The 22,408-nt window shown below is 46.1% G+C and overlaps 1 protein-coding gene across 2 annotated transcripts in view; it reads left to right on the top strand.

The window, feature by feature from the left end:
• BLNK (B-cell linker) overlaps positions 1-22,408 on the top strand; it is an 82,855-nt gene that overhangs the window by 28,742 nt on the left and 31,705 nt on the right. The window contains exons 4-7 of one of the 2 annotated variants that reach the window (XM_010833028.1): positions 10,837-10,877; positions 15,400-15,462; positions 15,638-15,794; positions 18,744-18,907. In XM_010833028.1, the coding sequence (XP_010831330.1) occupies positions 10,837-10,877; positions 15,400-15,462; positions 15,638-15,794; positions 18,744-18,907 (425 nt within the window). The remainder of the gene's footprint in view (positions 1-10,836; positions 10,878-15,399; positions 15,463-15,637; positions 15,795-18,743; positions 18,908-22,408) is intronic. The other variant, XM_010833029.1, reaches the window with a different exon arrangement.

Below are 22,408 nucleotides of genomic sequence, written 5' to 3'. Positions count from 1 at the left end.
CACCGACTCGATGGACATGAGTTTGAGCAAGCTCCAGAAGTTGGTGATAGACAGGGAAGCCTGGTGTGCTGCAGTCCCTGGGGTCGCAAAGAGTTGGACACGACCGAGCGACTGAACTGAACTGAACTGAAGCTAAATAGATTTTCCATCACAATTTCCTTGTCTAGAAAAGATGCATTGGGCAGGTAGGTCTAAAATCTCATTTACTTTCTAAAATATAAGGATGTCCTGGATGTGGACAGGTCTATCCAGCCCTCATTGAGAACCACAGGACTACAGACACTGATGATAACTCTTCCTCTACAGAATGACAACTGAAACCAAACCTCAACCTTAAAGAATGATGACTACTTTATTTTTCTCTACCACTGATCAAGATAGTATTAAATCAGATAGTTGAATTTTCCTTGAGCACTAATGAAATTTTATCACACTGAGAAATGCTGACCAGCATTCCAGGTCTGGTCACTTACTCACGGGACCACTTTTTAGAACTCTTTAGGTGAGAGAGGATTTATTGACCTCACACTGCCAATCAGTCAGCAAGTCTAGACAGTTGGCCGGGGATTCCTTTGCAATTTGGAGCTAAAAAAATTAAGTACCCTGACCTTTAAAATCTACCCATTTTGTCTATGGCCATATCACCTTGAACATACCCAGTCTTGTCTAAAATCTACCCAATCAAAAATTTATAAAAACAGATATATTTTCCCCCTCAAAGTTCCCAAAAAGAAAAGAAATCAAAGTAGACTGCACCTGTTAAGCCCAAAGGCTTGATTGAAAAATATGGAATCATGGGGTCTCAGGTTTAAAAGGGGGCCCAGAGGTCATATAGTCTAACATCCAATCCATTGCTTAAAGTTACTCCACTCCCACACACCACACACAGGGCTCCCTTTCCACTTGGAAACCTCCTGTGATGACCTCCCAAGCCTGTTTGAGCCCATCGGGAAGAAACAGCCCTGGAGCAATGTAGATGTGATCCATTTCCTGTGGCTTCCTAAGTCTGTCCTGCTAGCCACACAATGCAAGATTTTAAAAATTCTAAAAAGTGGAAATAGAGTTATTCTGTGCAACTTCAAGGAATAGAATAAGATGTTAGGTCATTTGAATGGTTTCTTTCTAAAATAAACATCTCCAGGTGCTTCAGCTGTACCACACATTCTTTGATTAACTCCACAAATATTACACGAATGTCCTGTTTGATACTCACTGTGCTAGATATGTAACGAGAAACAAAATATAGTCCTGGACCTAAAAGAACCTAATGACTAGTGGGGAATCAGATAATAAATCAGAATGCAAACTGGTGAACACAAATATCCAAATGTGGTAACTGCTGTGAAGGAAGGTGGCAGATGCAGTGATAGGGAATCTGTATAGGGTAGGGGAACAACTTGAGTAGTCAGGGAAGGTCTCTCTGAGAGGGTGCCATTCAATTTGAAACCTGGAGAGTTAGCAGGACCATTTGTTACTTTGTAGATGACCCAGTGGCACTGGAGATGCTGAACACAAACATTAGGAGCTCAGGCAATTCGATCTCTCTGACTTTAGGATGGATGTCTCCTGATGGTCCTCTCACACTCAGCTGTCTCCTTGCTCATCCCCTCGCCCAGGTCCCTTCTTTTCCTCTACCTTTTACTTGGGCAGAAGACAGGGAGCATTCACGATTTATTTACCCTTTTGCCTAACCACACATGCTGGAGATCATCCTTGATTCCTCTTCTTCACTCAACCTCTAAAAAAAAAAAAAAATCAAACTCTAAATCTTATTTATTCTCTTTAAATATCTCTCAAATATTTTTGCTCCTTTCTATTTACAAAGTTATAGCTCAGACTCTGCTCATCTCTTGCTTGTCCTAGAACAAAAGCCTCTAGGTAGTCTCCTGAATTATTAATTTCATGGGGTCTTTTCAGTCTCCACCAGAAAACTGTTCTGAAATACCTTTGCCTAAATATTTTCATGGTTTTACATCATCATCAAGAGGGCCCACAAACAAGATCCTTCAAGGTTCAGGCACTAAATGGCTGTGTAATCTTGGACAACTCTTTTCTCGTTTCTCAGTCATGCAGGGCTGAACCAGAAAACCTGTTAAGTTCTCACCAGAGCTAACACTCTGTCAGAAACAAGTCCTGGGAGGCCAGAGCCTAATGATGAAGCAGTCTCTCCTAATCTTCCCTAACTTTAGGACTCTACTGCTTTCAATCTCCCTGATGCTCAGAAATGTTCCCTTGCTTGACCTCAGACACCTGCTATCTTCCCTGAAACTCCCCAAATAGTCTTGATATCAGTACCTTTGTACTTTATCTCTCTTATGACACTGAAATGTGGTCAGGTCTTCTAAGTCTTTGCTGTGTGTGTGTGTGTGTGTGTGTGTGTGTGTGAATGTGTGTACGTGTGCTAGTCGCTCAGTCATATCTGACTCTGTGTGACCCTATGGACTGTAGCCTACCAGGCTCCTCTGTCTGTGGATTTCTCCAAGCAACAATACTGAAGTGGGTTGCCAGTTCCTTCTCCAAGGGATCTTCCCGACCCAGGATCGAACCCAGGTCGCCGCCACTGCAGGCAGATTCTTTTCCGTCTGAGCCACCAGGGAAGCCCCCAAAATGTAATTCCTAGCCTGGCAGCATCAGCATCACCCAGGAGCTTGTTAGAAATGCAGAATCTCTGCTCAACCCTAGAACTGCTGGATCAGAATTTGTGTTTTAACAAGAACTCCAGAGAGTTTGAATGTATATTAAATTTGAGAAGGCCTGCTATAAATCACCAACTCTGTCCTTATTGATTCTCCTAAACTGAAAGACAAATCTATTAAAATTCTAGAATCTCCAAAATTTATCCTATCGTTTCAACAGATCAATATAGTCTTGCTTAGTCTCCCTGCTTTTACACTCAATCCCTGGAAAAGGTCCTTTTGGCAAGACTGCCATCATCACCTGCAGTTGGTACCCCCCTTGCCACTTCCTGCCCACCCCCCCCAACTCATGTCCCAGGAGCATTTTGGGCTATTTTTCCAGAGCCTTGAGGTCCTTGTGCAGCTGCAAGCTGGGGCCTCAGAAACCAGCCCTGACAGTTTCCCCTGCACCCATAGAGTCTTCAAGGACATTGGAGGCCCCAGTGTTTGGAGATACTAGCCCGCCAGACCTCCTGAGTCCAGAAAGCCAGTCAAGTGCTTCCTAGAGGCCTATGCAGATTTGGTCCACCCAAGACTTCTGAAGCAGCCCCACCTGTTTCCTCTGGATGATAGATTTATGTCCTCTGTCCAGTCCAGGAAGCTAATGGCTTCCCAAACCCATTAAGCCAAGGTGGAGAGTGTGTTGACCTTGGTGATGCTGACCTTCAGAAAGCAGAGGATAGAAATGGCCAGAGCTCCATAGAGGTCAGCAGAAGTGTCATCAGTCCCTCTTATTAGAAGGCGGAAGGACAAAGCTTGAATCTTACAAACAGTGGAGGCCTGGACCTCCTACAGATGCAAGCAGGTCAGGCCAGTGTGCAGCCTGCTGCTTTCACTCCAGACCCCACAATCTACTTGGGCTCTGAGGAAAGAACATTGTTTGCAGGAACACCACGGTCCACCAAGCAAACTATTATTCCCATGCAGCTGGCATTGCTGGGGGAAGGGAAGCTATTCAGAACATACTGGGTGTTTACTCTGACCTGGACGTTGTGCTAAGCTCTTTATAGACATTCGGTTCAGTTCAGTTCGTTCACTCAGTCAGTCCAACTCTTTGCAACCCCATGGACTGCAGCACGCCAGACTTTCTTGTCCATCACCAACTCCTGGAGCTTGCTCAAACTCATGTCCATCGAGTTAGTGATGTTGTCCAACTATCTCATCTTCTGTCATCCCCTTCTCCTCCTGCCTTCAATCTTTCCCAGGATCAAGGTCTTTTTTAATTAGTCAGGTCTTCACATCAGGTGGCCAAAGTATTGGAGTTTCAACTTCAGCATCAGTCCTTCCAATAAACATTCAGGACTGATTTCCTTTAGGATTGACTGGTTGGATCTTCTTGCAGTCCAAGGCAGTCTCAAGAGTCTTTTCCAACACCACAGTTCAAAAGTATCAATTCTTCACCACTCAGCTTTCCTTCCAGTGGTCATGTATGGATGTGAGAGTTGGACTATAAAGAAAGCTGAGCACCAAAGAATTGATGCTTTTGAACTCTGGTGTTGGAGAAGACTCTTGAGAGTCCCTTGGACTGCAAGGAGATCCAACCAATCCATCCTAAGGGAGGTCAGTCCTGGGTGTTCATTGGAAGGACTGATGTTGAAGCTGAAACTCCAATACTTTGGCCACCTGACACAAAGAGCTGACTCATTTGAAAAGACCCTGATGCTGGGAAAGATTGAGGGCAGGAGGAGAAGGGGATGACAGAGGATGAGATGGTTGGATGGCATCATCAACTCGATGGACATGGGTTTGTGTGGACTCCAGGAGTTGGTGATGGACAGGGAGGCCTGGCGTGCTGCGGTTCATGGGGTCTCAAAGAGTCAGACACAACTAAGCGACTGAATTGAACAGCTTTCTTTATGGCCCAGCTCTCACATCCATACATAACTACTGAAAAAACCATAGCTTTGCTCATTTAATCTCTCATTGTGCTTGTGCTAAATTACTTCAGTCATGTCTGATTCTTTGTGACCCTCTGGATTGTAGCCTGCCAGGCTCTTCTGTCCATGGTATTCTCCAGAGATGAATACTGGAGTGGGTTGCCATTTCCTCCTCCAGGGGATCTTCCTGACCCAGGGATCAAACTCTTATGTCTCCTGCATTGGCAGGTGGGTTCTTTACCACTAGCACCCTAATCTCTCATTAGTGCGTTAAATAGAAATGGCTATCTTGGTTTCACAAATGAGGGAAATATGTGTCAGGAACATTCAGTAACCTGTCCACTAAAAAAGACCCACCCCAGGCTTCCATTCCATTGTTCCTCCCTTTGACCCAATTTAGGATGGTTACAATTTTCCAGGATATTTCTTATTTATTATCCTGAAAGCCCCAGAGCTTCTAATATTAAGTTCAAGAAGCCACCTGCTTCTTGAACTTTCAGAGTTGAACAGCTTCCTGTATCTCTGAGTCTGAGGTCTGGCTAGAGAGGGAGGGTGGGAAGGGGAGACCAATTATGGTGCACCCAGAGTCTTCTGGGGTCACTGCAGAAGTTCCTCTGGTCACTCTTCAAACCCCCGAGAGGTCAGAACTGAACAGGCCTCTCTCCCTGTACCCTAGGGCCCTGATACCCAGGGGCTGTTGTCATGTCCTTAGAGGGCCACCTTCTCCTCCCCCACTGATGTCATGCAGGGAGGAGATCAGAGCAATGATAAAGTAGGGAGACCTCAGGGCAAAGGAAGACACTTAGAAAGCGATTGCTGAGTAAATGCCCACCACAGAAGCACAAAGCATGCATAACAACCCTTTGCCTGAAACATACTTGCTTTTGAGAATGAAATATAGCTTGCTTTTTCTCGTGTCCTGGTGTCCCTAGTAAAGCTAGCATTCATTTGATCTTTTGTCTCCCTGGTTACTTCTAACTGGTACCAACAAAGCTGAACATGGGAAGAGCTGTATTCAACATCAGTTCTGACTCATGCAACTAAGAATAGAGGAATGAAACTTGCACTCAAAAGTATTTTAAAACCTAGAAAGTCCTGAGAGATCACCCAATCCAAACTTCTCATCTTAGGGACACTGGAGACCACAGAGGCACAGGGAATGCCCGAGGTCATACAGACAGCTGATACCTGAGTCAGGACCCTTTCCCCTACAGGGCCCTGTGAAAGGTGAATGATCATACAGATAAAGGGAATTTCTAAGATGTTAAGGGTTTAAATGCAAGTTACCACTCCCAGTCAGTCTGGCAGAGGCTAGCTTTGGCCTCAGCTCCGCACACCAAGTCACATCCCTTTCTCCTCTGGGTGTACCCAGAGGGATTGTCAGCTCGCTGCCTCCCCCGCAGCCTCGGTAGTTCCTCTTTCCGTTCCTTCCCTGTGTCTGTCCCCATCACCGCAGCTAGACCACCCTCCTTCCTCTCTTCTTCCTGTGTTGTACTGCAAGTCTCCCCACTGGTTGCTTGCATCCCGCTCTGCAAGAGGAGAACTGTGCAGGGCCCAGTGGCCCAGAGCACAGCCTCTAGAGTGAGATCAGGGCCAGAGTGGAGGACATGTGTGGACACGCAGTTGTGGAGTGCACCTCAGTGCCCATCACTCGGAGATCACCAGGCCCACCCAGCATCTCTGGTGCCCCCGAGGACACCCAAGCAAGAGACTACATCCACACCCTCTCCTTTACCCTTTCCCTCAAGCTCTCAACACAGAGTCCTTTACTGTCTTTCCAGCCATGTCTCCCCATTCCCAAGAACCCCCAGTCTGGTTCAGACTCGGTCTCATCACACCTTTGTATTAGTCATCAATCGTGTCCGACTCTTTGTGACCTTTTGGACTGTAGCCCACGAGGCTCCTCTGCCCATGGGATTTTCCAGGCAAGAATACTGGAGTGGGTTGTCAAGGTTACTCAAACACCATCCTTGTCAGCCTGCCCCTCTCCACCTTGTCACTGGAAAATGCAGTACCCACTGAGGCTGGAACATCTCCCTGCCTGGCAGAGAACCGAGCTTTATTTACCTGTCAGCGTATTTCCCTGTGATTCTCCAGCGCAGCTCATCCATTCTGTGCATGGCTGTGCCTTATGGATGCCCCTTCCTTCCACTGGCTAAGCTGTGCTTCTGGAACTGACACCTAAGCCCCCATTCTGAGGGTGGAAGGAGAACACCCTCCTTCATCACCATTCTCTTTTAAGGCCTAGTTTCAGCCTGCCTGGGGCACACGGCCTCAGTAACCTCTCGGCCCTCAATGAGTGCACGTTTCTCCAAATTCCTCCAGCACCTGGAATTATGATCGGCTGCTGGACATACACCAGGAAATTTTATACCACCTCAGATTGCCCTCAGTCTGATCCGTGAAAGTTTCTCTAGACTCTAGGTCTTTTATTTCATGTAGAGGCTGGGCTCAGTGAGAAGATCTCAGCCTTTGGGGTTTTTGGGCCTGGGTCAGAATCCTGGCTTTGCCTCTTAATCACTGAACCTAGGAAAGTTTTGTAACTTCCTTGAGCCTCACATTCCTTATCTGGAGATAAGTATGTCTATCCCTCAGGTTATTGTGAGAATTATGCATGTGTGTGTGTGTGTGTGCATGCTCAGTTGTGTCCAGCTCTTTGAGACCCAGAGGACTGTAGCTCACCAGGCTCCTCTGTCCATGGAATTCTGCAGGCAAGAATACTGGAGTGGGTTGCCATTTTCTTCTCCAGAGAATCTTCCTGACCCAGGTATCAAACTCATGTTTCTTACGCCTCCTGCATTGGCAGGCAGATTCTTTACCACTGGTGGAGAGAGTGAGTGAAGTGAAAGTTACTCAGTCATGTCTGACTCTTTGCAACCCCATTATATAGTTCATGGAATTCTCCAGGCTAGAATACTGGAAGGGGTTGCCATTTCCTTCTTCAGGGGATCTTCCCGACCCAGGGATTGAACCCAGGTCTCCTGCATTCCAGGCAGATTCTTTAACATCTGAGCCTCCAGGGAAGCCTGGGATTATGACACAGTAAATAGGCTAAACCCCAAACCAGTTACATAACACAACAGAAAAGGCTTTCCCTGACAAGGAGGCCCAACCAACATCTCAGCTCCCTAGGAGGGGCTGCAACCACACAACATCTGGCCCATATTCAGCTTGAACTTACCCTCCTGAAAATTTCACTGACTACATACTAGAGGGTTCTTGGATCCATTTCTTTGTGGTAACAATGCTGTGTGATTACCATTAGAGTGAAATGAATTGGTATCATTTTGAGGATTTATTAAGACAACAATGAGTAACATTAAATAGCATTTAATGTGGTCAGGCTTTGCAAAACATTTCACATGTATTATATTACTTGATTCTCATAAAAACATGAGGCAGGCACTATTCTTATCCTTGTTTTACAGACGAGGAAATTGAGCTTTAAACAATTAAGGGACTGGTCCATTGCCAAGCAGGTAATAAAGAGCAGAGCCAGGATCTGAACCCAGGGAGCCTGGGTCTAAAACTACCACCCGCACATATTGGTAGTCTCCCTGAGATGCTGAAAACCACCCACTACTTGGATCTAGTACTTTGGATTGCTATGCTTTTCGGTCTGGGCAATGGCTTGCTACGTATAACTTGACGAGTGTGATGCTGTGCCAGAAGACAGATGTGGCTGGGGGAAGGTGGGGCACCACGCAAATAACCTCCACCTCCTGATGCTTTTCTCTGTTTTCTGCCTCGATGCACCACAATGCCTGGATTGGGGCATTCATGTTTCTCCTGGGTTTTATCTGAATGTTCAGCGGACGGCCAGGCCGTTCACATGAGATTTCAGCTGCAGAAGCCAACACAGCCTGGCCTCCAATCCAGTCCCCACACTCACTAGCCATGTGCCTCAGACAGGTTTTGCAACCTCTCTTAGCCTCAGTTTCCTTGACTATAAAACAGATAATAAGGCACCTACGACAGAGACTGTTTTGATGATAAACAAAGAAATACATTCATAATACTTCCCCTAGCACCCAGCACGCAGGAAATAGTCAATGATGGAATCTCTTATTACTATCCTCATTTTCACTCATTCAATTCATTTACTGGCTTGTGCTTTTATTTCAGTATTAGTGCAGAATTACAAATGCAAAATGGCATCCAGACCCAAAGATAAATAGGTCTTGCTTTTCAGTACAGAGAGACACTAAATTGTGTCTCTTAGGGCAGGATGAAGTACATGTCACAAGGTGCCGGCAGCATCTACGAGGTCATAACACATAACCCAGAGGGACTGGAGAGGGCCTCATGGAGGAGGGATGCCAGGGGTTTGCACGGAAGAAGGGAGATGGGCTGGGGGGAGCAGCATGAGCAGCGTGGAGGACTATCAGGAGCCCAGGATGGAGGAGCAAGCTCTCCGGCATCACTGTAAGTGAGCGAGGCAGGGACGGCAGGTACAGGTGTGTGAATGTGTTGACACAGAAGCTCGACTTTATCCCGTAGGGAGCCAGTGATGGTTTTTAAGGAAAGGGGCAGCATGAGCCAATTTCTAGTTTAAGAAAATAACTAGAAACAGTTGGAAGGATGAATTGAAGATCATAGAGACAGGAAAACTAGTTAGATGACAGCTACAACTGCTTTTTCCACTAGCTGATGATCAAGTGGATCCTGACTCCAGGGTCGACCAAGGCAAGGAAGTGTGTCTTATAAAAATATTTTATAAATGTTTTTGTTTTAAATAGTTGAAACAATAGCATCTTGCTGCTGTATGTTTTGACCTTCAGTTATCCTCAGACTTAAGGTATTAGAAACTTACTCCCCATTGGGCCAATATTGGCATATTGAGAAGAAGACTCGTTCATCTATTCTTCTAAGGATTCCTGGCAACTTAGTGATCAGAATACACTGTCATTTGGTATATGTCAGCCCAGAGAATAATTTCATAAGAATTATTTTCTGTTAATGTCAAAGTTTGATCCACTTGTAGAATGAAGCTCCTTCTTTTTGTCTATCATGTTTTTCTCAAGAGAGAGTTGCTGTTGCTGTCATTTCTTAAAATGTGGTCGTTCTGATACAAGACCTCCTTCCTGCTTTCACTTCATCTCCGTAATTTTTTTCCTTGTGCCTCTGTGGAACGGCCTAGAGCTGGAGTCAGTGGTCTCCTGTGGCAGAAATGGCAGGAAAAGTTTCTATTGAGGTTCTGGGGGATTCAGGGACCATCCACCAAGTCCTCTAGCCACAGCTGCTCAGTGGGGTAGGAGGGAAGATGTGATCCTCTATGGTGCACTCATTGAAGTCACTCTACCATCTGAACTTGGGTCAGAGTGAGAGAATTTTATTTAGTCTCTAAGGTCAGTTTATGTGATGGGATTGATGCTAAGCTTCTCAAACTCCAAATGTGTTTTGGAAGAAAAGGGGTCAAATAGTCTCCTTGGCTGTCATAATCCAGGCCTATTTCATTCTTCAAGATCATAAGCTACACAAGACCTGTCACATCCATTTTTACCCCTGCTGTAGAGCCTAAGACAGTGGCTGCAGCCTAAAGCCCAAGGACAGCAAGAGCAGCATGGCGCTGAGGTTCAGAGCATGCACTTGGAAGTCAGTCAACCTGCAGGGCTCAACTCCTGACTTTACCATTTACTACATGATCTTGGGCAAATGATTTATCTTCTCTAGGCCTCAGTTTCCTCATAAGGTTTTTGAGAAAGTGAAGTGAATACAAAGCTCTGATAATATTGCCCAGCATGTAGTAACACATCGGGGAAAAATTTTTTTTAATAAAAAAGTCAGTGTTAGAGCCAGAGAGAATCTTGGAAGTGATCCCCTTTTAGAGATCTTGAATTTTATATCATAGATCTAAAAATTGAGGAGGTCCAGAGAAGTTAGAGCCCGGATGAGAATTTAGGTCTCTCTGACTCCCTGTCCAGGGCTCTTGCTCTTCCTACTACACCATCCACATATTGATTAAAAAAAAATGTGAGGAAGCAGGACAGTATGGATTGCTATTCTAAGGTCCCAAAATGTCTCTTGACAAAGACCGTTAAGGGTCAGAGTTACCGTTTCTCTGCCCTAGTGGGACTTTTACTAATACTTCAAAAATTGACTGTTTTTTAGAAAAGGATTCAAAAGGAATGAGTGTGAGATGACTGTAATAACTGTCTCAGGCCTGGCAGATGGGAGCATGTGGCCCAGGGGCAGGGCAGGCAGGTGCAGGGTGCTTGTGGACAGGGTGGAGCTGGCCGGCAAAAATTCATATTGTTCATTTTGCTTCCAACATGCCATTTCAGAGAGCCCAGCTGACGAAGAGGAGCAGTGGTCAGATGACTTTGTGAGTATTTGTTCCTGGGACGAGAAGGGTACCATTTTCACCATGGCCCCTGGGAGGTCTTTATAAGGACTTGTTTCTGAATGAAATGCTGGTGTTCAGCTGCCCATCACAGAGGGGAGATAGCTGGGCTGGAAGGGCCACGAATAGGCGAGACAGCACTAGGCTGACTTGGGCCAATACCACATTGTGCCGGGCTAGGAGCTTTACACCTACCACTTCATGTAATCCTCACCACAGCCCTATGAGTCGGCATTCTTATCCCCATTTTCTACTGGTATGCAGAACCAAAAAAAGATGTTTAAGTGTTTGAATATTTCCCAATCAGTTGGCAAATGCTTTTGCCCTGAATTCCCCAGTGCCCCATCACTGCTTGGTCCCTGCCAGGAGCCCTAATCAAACCAACAACTGAAGCATGAATGCCTGGCACATCAGGGAGCCTCTGGGACCCTCCTAAAGGTCATGGTCAGTACCTGAGCCGTATTAGTGGTTAAACAGTTTGGACATCAGTCTTGCCCATTTTATAGGTGAAGAAACCAAGGCATGGAGAGGGTAAGTACTTGCGGTTCCAAAAGTCTCAAACCCAGATCTCAGAACCAGGTTTTTCAAACTCAAGAGGCTTGCTATGACCAAGAGGATGTGAACAGACTCGGAGGGCTTCAGGTTGAGAGGGCCCTCCCTGACCTTGACGACATTGGAGTGGTGTGTCTGAATTAACTGTGAACCCCTTCAAGACGGCTCTGCAGCCCACAGAGCTCTTTGGGGCTGAGTCTTCAAGAGACAAGACATCTTAAAAACTCCTGGGCACAATGACAATTCCTCATATATCATATTCCCGCAGAAAGTTAGTCTTCTCTAGTCTGTGAGCTTCATGTCTGGAAGGGATCCCAGAGGGCCTCCATACAACCACATATCCCCTGTGGAAACTGAGGCCAAGAACATGAAAATGACTCTGACAGTCTCAATTTCTCAGCGGCCCGGTAGAACGAAAACCCAGGACTCCTGTCCAGTGCCCAGAACTCAGCCTGAGCCCAGCTTCACACTGTTTACACCCACCTGGATTTTATTCAGAGTATTAGGAGACCGGAGGTCCTCCCTTTTCAACTGCAGAGAAAAGATTTTTACAAAGAAGGAAGGAGGTGGCTTCTCTCTGGGTCACCCAGTAGGAGGAACTTCTGAGGGAGGCACTGATCCCTCAGAAGCGCTGCAGCTGCGCCCCCTGCTGGCAACACCACCAAGTCACATCTGAAGCAAAGTTCAAGAAGCTGGACCAATTCACCAGGCAGCCAAGAAAACTGAACTCGTTCGCTGGATGAAAAGAACACACACTGGGGACTCAGAAAACATAAAATAAAATCAGCCTGAAGAGGAGGGAATGACTTATGTCCCCAAGTCAAACAACCAAAACGGAAGTACCAGCTATGGCGGTGGTTCAGTCTCTATCTTGCGTCCGGCTCTGTGCGACCCCATGGACTGTAGCCCAGCAGGCTCCTCTGTCCATGGGATTTCCCAGGCAAGATTACTGGAGTGGGTTGCCATCTCTTTCTCAGGGGGATCTTCCAGACCCAGGTATCGAACCCAGGTCTCCTGCCTTGCCGGTGGATTTTTTTCACCTACTGAGTCACCAGGGAAGCCCATCAGCTGTAACACGGATTCACTGAACATTCACTCACAATCATTCACAATCCTCATTGGATTCCCTTTGTACACCGAATGAAATCCAGACTTGTTGATAAAGCCTCCAGATCTGATGACATTCGACCCATGCAGACCTGTCCACCTTTCTCTGAACCCCCCTTCAGTGCTGTCACCAGGGATAGATATTTCATCCACTTGATTATTTATTTATTATTCACTACTTATTTATTGTTGGTCTCTCCTGCTAACATATAAGCTCTGTGAGGCTGGGGACTATGCTCAAAGTCAAGCTGGTTCAGAGTAGGTAAATAAATTCTGATTAAATGAATGAAGGAATGGTCAATTTGACAAGATTTTTGTCTGATAATGCAGTCCCTCCTTCAGAGTTCCCATCAGACTGTCCAAAGTGTTGCACTTCCTCAAGTACTGAATGAATTAATGAATTAACAAATGAATTATGTCATAATTTAGAATAACTTGGGGGAGGAGGATTCTTTAAAACTCTCAGAAGTTTGAACAGATTCTCTTGTAATTCTCTTGATGAGAAGGCATTCAATGCATTCTATGGTGCTTAAATAGGAGAGGCTCGTGGTACATCTCCCACAGAAGAGACTTTCCAAATGAAGGGCCAGCTCAGGACTTCTGAGCAGCCATTCCCTCCTCCTCAGTCCCCTCAGAGCCCAGGCAGCATCAATGCACTCATCCATTCCAGCTATGTTGGGTGGGCACCTACCCTGTAGCAGTCCTGTGCTGGGTCCTAGATTTACATCTCAGTCCAGTCTTCATGGGGGGCACAATCTGGTGGGCAGCCCAGTGTCGGAGGACGGCTGCTAGGAACAGCTGACGTGAGGTCTCTCTTCCTATACCCTCTATGCCACCTCTGCCCACCTCCTCTCAATCAGGCTGCTCTGCTGGAGGGGCGGCAAGGACTCCAGAACCCTCCCCAGGATGCACACCAATCCTCAGCCTCCAGGTAATTAAGTCCATGAAGCCCATCTCTGCTACGTGAAAAAAACGAAACAAAGTGGGATGCCCACGCCATCCCCAGCTCAGGCACGTGTGTCTGGCTGCCCACTGGTTCTTTCACTTTCTGAATGTCTATTAAAGCAACTGCTTCTCAGTATTCATCCTGACGTCACCCTGGAATGCCACAACAGCAGCGATCAGGTCCTTGGCCTGGAAAGAGGGTCCCTGGCTTTAGCCAGGGTCTTGCCCTCTTAAGCCTCCCCTCCAGCCCACCCTTTCACGCCTACTCTGTCTCCCAGGCCCCCTTCCTGGGAATCATCACTGATTTCTCCAGATCACAGATTGCAGATTCAAAATTACTCAACTCCTCTGTGCCTCAGTTTCCTCAACTGTAAAATGGGATTAAAAAAAAAAAACTATCTCTTCTGATTGTGGTGAGGGGTCAGTGAGGTATGCAGTGCATAGAAATGTTGGTTATAATAATAATCACTATTATCATTATTTTATTCAGCCTATTTTCATATTCCCATCTGCTATTTCTGACCTAGGGTTTTGGAAAATCTCCCTACAGTGATTTTCTCATGTGTCCCTTCCTGTCTCCCCCATGCCAGGGTTAAGAACAAGCACCCTCCTCTGGGCTCTCTCCTTTTCGTCTCTCTCCCAGGCACCTCCAGCCACCTCAGGAAATGCTCTCTCTTCAGCCTCCTTTCTCTTTCCTTCTCCCACCCTTCACCCTCCCTCTCTCCTCCATCTCCCTTCCAGCTGAGGAGGAAAGCGCAGTGCTCACTCATTGACTCCTCTGCCTGTTCCCAACGTCCTGGGCACCTATTATGGGCTGGCCCCATCACGGGCCCTGAGGATTCAGCTCTGAAGGAAACCCAACATCCACTTTAATGTTACACAATTGTCAGGCCAAAAGGAAGGTGCATCATGGATTCAGTGGAAAATCGTGTTTGGATGAAGCATTGTGTCAGGCGGTGTGTGGGAGCAGTGGGCACAGAGGTCAGAGGACCTCTTAAGTCCTGAATCAAAGATTTCCTGCACACGAGTATACCCCACTCCAGTACTCTTGCCTGGAGAATCCCATGGACGGAGGAGCCTGGTGGGCTGCAGTCCATGGGGTCGCTAAGAGTCGGATACGACTGAGCGACTTCACTTTCACTTTTCACTTTCATGCACTGGAGAAAGAAACGGCAACCCACTCCAGTGTTCTTGCCTGGAGAATCCCAGGGACTGGGGAGCTTGGTGGGCTGCCCTCTACTGGGTCGCACAGAGCCGGACATGACTGAAGTGACTTAGCAGAAGCACTGCATACAGAAAAAAAAAATCGCACGAAATGCACAAGAAGCTAGTAGGTCTGTTTGCCCGAGGGGAGAGGAACTGAGCCGCTGGGAAGACCTTCCTCCTTGTGAACTGTGTGAACTTGGGACTGGGTCAATGTATTTTCAAGAGGGACTTAAATAAAATGCATATCAAAAAAAAAAAAAAAGAGGGACTTCTCTGGTGGTCCAAGTGGTTAAGACTCTGAGCTTCTCCTGCAGGGGGCATAGGTTCAATCCCGGGTCCAGGAACTAAGATCCTGCACGCCATGTGATGTGGCCAAAAAAATAAACTTAAATAATAATAATAAAAGTCTTAGTTGGCATAAGTGCCTCAAGATTTCAAAAAAGAAAGAAAGAGAATGGACTAAGTCAGTTTGAAGTCCTCATCCCTGAAGCTTTCCAGCTCTGTTTAAAACAAACAAACTTCATCTCCTCAAAGGTGTCTGTGTTCCTGAGCTTCCTCTTACCCTCTCTTAATAAACTTACATTTTCCTCAACCATCAACATTATGGTTAATAAAACCTATTTGGCTATTTTATTTTATTGGGTCCTTTTTCTGTCTTCTCGAGATATATTTTACCTCTGGCTGTTCTTTGCAGACACACAGAGTTCACCCACCCTCGGGGTTAGATGCCCACACGTTTCCCCAGGATACTGTCCAGGTGATACATTTTGGAAACAAAAAGGCCTGGCTTCAACCCCAGCATTGCCACTAACAGCTGCCTAACCCTGCTTAGCCAACCCCTCCCAGCCTTGCTTTCTCGCCCCTCTGCTGAGGGAGCAGCTCTGGCCCCCTAAGAGTGTATGTGGCCCTGAGCATGGTGTCTGCACTTGCAGGACAGCGATTATGAAAACCCAGATGAGCACTCGGACTCAGAGATGTACGTGCTGCCAGCTGAGGAGGCCGGGGACGACAGCTATGAGCCGCCACCTGCGGAGCAGGAGACACGGACAGTTCACCCGGCCCTGCCCTTCACCAGGGGCGAGTATGTAGGTGAGTCCCTGCCGGACCTTGGGCGCTCGGCCTTCAGGGCAGCAGGGAGCGGGGCGGGCCAAGGTTGCAGGGTGGTTGGGTAGCTCTGACTCTCACCACCTCCAAGTGGGTCATCTGGTCACTCACAGGTACTGGAGCCCCCTGCTGGAAAGCTTGCCCTTTGGGGAAGGAGGGGGTAACCTTTGCAAATTGGGAATGTTGAAAACAGGCAAAAGATAAAGCAACCACACCCCGATGTGGCTCCCAACCCCACCCCACCTCATTTCCTGTAGTCCCCAGAGAAATCAATCCTGAGGTTAGTCGCTGCTTCTTCTCCAGCTTCCTACACTCAAGGTTCTGACATTTCTCTTGAGATGACTGTACAGAACAAGGAGAGCTGCGAGGATCTCAGTGTTTGCTGAGGCTCCTCCTTCCTCTCTCACCCCGCCCCTACATCGGCAAGCTGCACAGACACTCTGAGTCTAGACTCTAAACTGTGGGGCGGGGGGAGTGGTAAAGAGCTCTAGGCCGAGAATGAGGCTCTTGAATTAAATGGACAAGTCTTAGGTGTGGTCTCCAGGCCTGAGTGTAGCTGTTAATGCCCCTCCAAGAAGTCTGTGTTCCATTCTAACAAGTGACTAAAGTTCAACAAAGGCGAGGAAGGGCTTGTGTCTGTGGTGATCACCCTGGCACCCCTGGGAGTAAAGGGGTCCTTGTAGTTAACCGCCTCCTCGTGGGTGCCAGGTACTGTCCCTTGCTTTGTGCAACGATTCACTTACTGAGCACCTGCCATGTGCCAGAGCTATGCTCAGCAGCTAGCAAGACAGATGCACTCCCAGACTTTTTACAGCTTACAACTTAGCGCTTTACTTTCACCTTCTTGACGATCACAAAGGAAAAAAGAGATGCTAGGAAGAGGGAATTCACTGGGCCAAGGTTTTATAAGTGGCAGAACTGGCATGCAAGCTGGGCAACTCAGCCTCCAAAGTCCTAGCTCTTGATCACTCTGCTCCACCCTCCACCACCCAATTTGTGACCTCCTTCACTCATTGCAACAACCTCAGGAAGGAAGGAGCTGCATCAGGCCCGTTTTACAGACCAGGAGACGACCATTCTAGCTGGGAGTGGAGAGAGGGGTAGATTAAGCAGCTCATACGGGCTTCCCAGGTGGCATTAGTGGTAAAGAATCTGCCTGCCAATGCACAAGACACAAGAGATAAGTTCGATCCCTGGGGTGGGACGATCCCCTGGAGGAGGAAATGGCAACCCACTCCGGTGTTCTTGCCTGGAGAATCTCACGGACAGAGGAGCCTGGCAGGCTACAGTCAGTCCGTGGGGTTGTAAAGAGTTGGACATGACTGAGCATGCGCACACACAAGCAGCTCATTCCAGGTCATACTCTTCAGTGCCTGTTTTCTGTGCTTTGCTACTTCTGCTGGGCTTAAATCTTATGTTAAGAAATCTCAGTAAACACCAGGAGCTGCCAATAAAGCTATAAAAACTGTCACAGGCACAGCAGAGTAGATGCCTTGGTGGCTTAACACAGCTACACCACCAGAAAGAGGCTCCCGGGAGGCACCAGTGTGAAGTTAACCACACAACTTCAGCGATGCAGAAGCGTGGGCTGAGAGCTGGAACAGGCCCCAGGACAAGAGCAGAGCAGGACAGGCAGAGGCAGGGACTGCTGCCTTGAGCCAGGGCCAGAGGAAGCAGGGAGCCAGTGTAGGCACCCCTGCTGTTCCAGGATGGGGAGCCCACCAGGTTATTCCCATGCTAAGATTTTCCTCAATGGATCAGTCAGAATCTGTGCTCACAGATCAACTGGGTAGACCCCTGTTGCCTAAGCCCTCCATCACATGACGCAGGTAAGGTTAGTTCTGTTTATTAGGCATTGTCTTTGTCAGACACGATGTTCCTCCTGCCTTTGCTGTTTTCTTCCTAATCCATACAATAACTCTCTGAAGTGGATAGTTAAGCATCTTCATTTTTAAAATGAGGAATGTGAGTCCCAGAGAGGTTACATAATGAAGAAGAGGCCCAAAGGAGCGCAGCTGGTGGGTGGAGAGCAGGGGACTGAACCCAGGGCCCTCGACTTCAGAGACTGGACTCCTTCACAACAGTTGCTGAGGATGGCCCTGGACCAGGGGATTCACAACTTCTCCCCCATTCAAGGACACCACTGAGGGGAGGAGTGTGTAGTTTTACCAGATGAGTAGTTGCAACCCTGCATATACCTTAGAATAACCCGGGGAACTTTTAAAACCTATAATGAAAGGTCCCTCCCCAGAAGTTTTAAACTGCATGTTTGGGGTGGGGCCTCGGCATTTTTTTTTTTAAAGCTCCTAGGTGGTTCCTAGGGGCTTCCCTTGTAGCTCATATGGTAAAGAGTGTGCCTGCCATGTGGGAGACCCAGGTTGGATTCCTGGGTCAGGAAGATCCCCTGGAGAAGGAAATGGTAACCCACTCCCGTATTCTTGTCTGGAAAAATCCTATGGATGGAGGAACCTGGCGGGCTACAGTCCATGGGGTCACAAAGGGTCAGACATGACTGAGTAATTAACACTTTCACTTTCACAGGTGGTTCCTATGTGTAAGCAGGATTGAGAATCATCGCCCTTAAGGCCTTAGGGAGCAAAGTGAATCCATTGAGGATTACTGCTCCCCTTAGCCCCCGATACTGCCAAGGTCACCATCTACTCTATTTAGCCACATGCTTGGACTGTCAGCTCTCCTGGGTCTGTGGCTCTCATGGCTCCCTGGGAGGATCCTCTTCTGGTTTTTATAATGTAGGTCAATGGGTTGTTGACATTTTTGCCTGTCATACTTTTTAAAGGAATGCCCCAGTCAATAGCATTTTGGCTACATGGATGCTGGTAGTTTTATACTTTCTAGAACTCGGTGGCTTCTGCCCAGGAAATGATCCAGAACCCTTTCATCTTATGTTTTGTTGTTCTCGTTGTTCCTCTCAAGACAACCGATCAAGCCAGAGGCAGTCTCCACCCTTCAGCAAGACTCTTCCCAGTAAACCCAACTGGCCTTCTGCAAAGGCGAGACTGGCCACCTCTCTGCCGGCCAACACTTCATTGCATAAACCTCAAGTCCCACCCAAACCTAAAGAGCTCCTTGAGGACGAGGTAAAGTAAATCTGTCCGGAAGGCTGCCCAGACCAAGGGGAAGGCAGGATGCAGGGACCAGATGGGGGGAGGGGCAGGAAAATGTAGCCTCAGGCATGTCTTCCTTCCTCCAGGCCTGGGTCTCTGACCGGCACTAACCACCTGCCCCGAAACTCTCCATTGTCCTGCTGGAAGGATGTTTTCTCTTAAAATGTCATATATGGCCTTATTTAAGCACTTTGAGTTACTAATCAGGTATATGATGTAATATCCAACCTGGATTTGTGCCCCTCTCACTATTTCCTCTTTCTTATCCCTCAGTTTCCTGCAAATCTCTCATTCCTCCATAAGATACTTCCCCATCTTTATCCTCCTATGCTTCTCTCCCTGTCCTGCCTCATTTTCTTTCCCCCACTTTCTTTTCTCTCTGATCCTCTAAGCTGCGAAGGAGTGCAACGGGATGTATACTGGAGACCCCTTGTCTGTATGGAGACCCTGCACAACCTGTGGAAGAACTGATCCCGCACTTCCTTTGGCATCTCTTGCTTCTCTCTCTCCCCAGCCCCAGGTATCCAGGAACCTCCTTTGCCAACTGTCTGGGACCCAACTCTAGGTTTATCTTATCAATCTCCCTTCTGCCAGCACCTAAATTTTCATGTCTTATTCCCTATGAAATTTTTAAAAAATGAATGGGTAAACTTATCCAGACTGTTGTAAGAATGACTGATAAAGCCTAATATGTTATGGCTCCCAGAAGTACTGCATTTTAAAAAAGTCAAAGACAAGCCCTCAAACTTAGCCTTTAGAACAGTTATACAAGTGCAATGGACTTCCCAGGCGGCTCAGTGGTAAAGAATTCGCCTGCCAATGCAGGAGATGTGGGTTTGATCTCTGGGTCAGGAAGATCCCCTGGAGTAGGAAATGGCAACCCGCTCCCGTATTCTTGCCTGGGAAATCCCGTGGACAGAGGAGCCCAGTGGGCTACAGTCCATGAGGTCGCAAAGAGTCGTACATGACTGAGCGACAGAGTACACAAGTGCAACAGGCCAAGAAAGAAAACAACATTAAAGGCAACTCTTAACCATCACCAGACATAATGGTGCTGCAGCTTCTTGAAGAAGCAAATGTTTCTAAATGCCTATAGGTGATAAAACCTATAGCTTACAAACATGCTGTGAAATGACCTTTTCCACCTTAGTATAATTTGTAGCCCAACAAGAGACATAAAAGAGAGACTTTTTATTTTATTTTTTTTTAATTAAATTAAAATTTATTTTTTAAATTTACAATATTGTATTGGTTTTGCCCTAAGTCAAAATGAATCCACCACAGGTATACGTGTGTTCCCCATCCTGAACCCCCCTTCCACCTCCCTCCCCGTACCATCCCTCTGGGTCGTCCCAGTGCACCAGCCCCAAGCATCCAGTATTGTGCATCACACCTGGACTGGCGACTCGTTTCATATATGATATTATAAATGTTTCAATGCCATTCTCCCAAATCATCCCACCCTCTCCCTCTCCCACAGAGTCCAAAAGACTGTTCTATATATCAGTGTCTCTTTTGCTGTCTCGTACACAGGGTTATTGTTACCATCTTTCTAAATTCCATATATATGTGTTAGTATACTGTATTGGTGTTTTTCTTTCTGGCTTACTTCACTCTGTATAATAGGCTCCAGTTTCATCCACCTCATTAGAACTGATTCAAATGTACTCTTTTTAATGGCTGAGTAATACTCCATTGTGTATATGTACCACAGCTTTCTTATTCATTCATCTGCTGATGGACATCTAGGTTGCTTCCATGTCCTGGCTATTATAAACAGTGCTGTGATGAACATTGGGGTACACGTGTCTCTTTCAATTCTGGTTTCCTCAGTGTGTATGCCCAGCAGTGGGATTGCTGGATCATAAGGCAGATCTAGTTCCAGTTTTTTAAGGAATCTCCACACTGTTCTCCATACTGGCTGTACTAGTTTGCATTCCCACAAACAGTGTAAGAGTTTTCCCTTATCTCCACACCCTCTCCAGCATTTATTGATTGTAGACTTTTGGATCGCAGCCATTCTGACTGGCGTGAGATGGTACCTCATTGTGGTTTTGATTTGCATTTCTCTGATAATGAGTGATGTTAAGCATCTTTTCATGTGTTTGTTAGCCATCTGAATGTCTTCTTTGGAGAAATGTCTATTTAGTTCTTTGGCCCACTTTTTGATTGGGTCATTTATTTTTCTGGAATTGAGCTGTAGGGGTTGCTTGTATATTTTTGAGATTAGTTGTTTGTCAGTTGCTTCATTTGCTATTATTTTCTCCCATTCTGAAGGCTACCTTTTCACCTTGCTAATAGTTTCCTTTGATGTGCAGAAGCTTTTAAGGTTAATTAGGTCCCATTTGTTTATTTTTGCTTTTATTTCCAATATTCTGGGAGGTGGGTCATAGAGGATCTGATTTTATAGTTTCTGGTCTTATGTTTAGATCTTTAATCCATTTTGAGTTTATTTTTGTGTATGGTGTTAGAAAGTGTTCTAGTTTCATTCTTTTACAAGTGGTTGACCAGATTTCCCAGCACCACTTGTTAAAGAGATTGTCTTTAATCCATTGTATATTCTTGCCTCCTTTGTCAAAGATGAGGTGTCCATATGTGCGTGGATTTATCTCTGGGCTTTCTATTTTGTTCCATTGATCTATATTTCTGTCTTTGTGCCAGTACCATACTGTCTTGATGACTGTGGCTTTGTAGTAGAGCCTGAAGTCAGGCAGGTTGATTCTTCCAGTTTCATTTTTCTTTCTTAAGATTGCTTTGGCTATTCGAGGTCTTTTGTATTTCTATATAAACTGTGAAATTATTTGTTCTAGCTCTGTGAAGAATACCGTTGGTAGCTTGATAGGGATTGCATTGAATCTATAAATTGCTTTGAGTAGTATACTCATTTTCACTATGTTGATTCTTCCGATCCATGAACATGGTATATTTCTCCATCTATTAGTGTCCTCTTTGATTTCTTTCACCAGTGTTTTATAGTTTTCTATATATAGGTCTTTAGTTTCTTTAGGTAGATATATTCCTATTATTTTATTCTTTTTGTTGCAATGGTGAATGGAATTGTTTCCTTAATTTCTCTTTCTATTTTCTCATTATTAGTGTATAGGAGTGCAAGAGATTTCTGTGTGTTGATTTTATATCCTGCAACTTTACTATATTCATTGATTAGTTCTAATAATTTTCTAGTGGAGTCTTTAGGGTTTTCTATATAGAGGATCATGTCATCTGCAAATAGTGAGAGTTTTACTTCTTCTTTTTCAATTTGGATTCCTTTTATTTCTTTTTCTGCTCTGATTGCTGTGGCCAAAACTTCCAGAACTATGTTGAATAGTAATGGTGAGAGTGGGCACCCTTGTCTTGTTCCTGACTTTAGAGGAAATGCTTTCAATTTTTCACCATTGAGGATAATGTTTGCTGTGGGTTTGTCATATATAGCTTTTATTATGTTGAGGTATGTTCCTTCTATTCCTGCTTTCT

The sequence above is a fragment of the Bison bison genome, unplaced genomic scaffold (genome assembly GCF_000754665.1).
Source record: "Bison bison bison isolate TAMUID 2011002044 unplaced genomic scaffold, Bison_UMD1.0 scf7180017862979, whole genome shotgun sequence".
NCBI classification, from domain to species: Eukaryota; Metazoa; Chordata; class Mammalia; order Artiodactyla; family Bovidae; genus Bison; species Bison bison.
The sequence above is the reverse complement of the archived record's forward strand: the minus strand, read 5'-3'. Positions and strand labels throughout refer to the sequence as shown.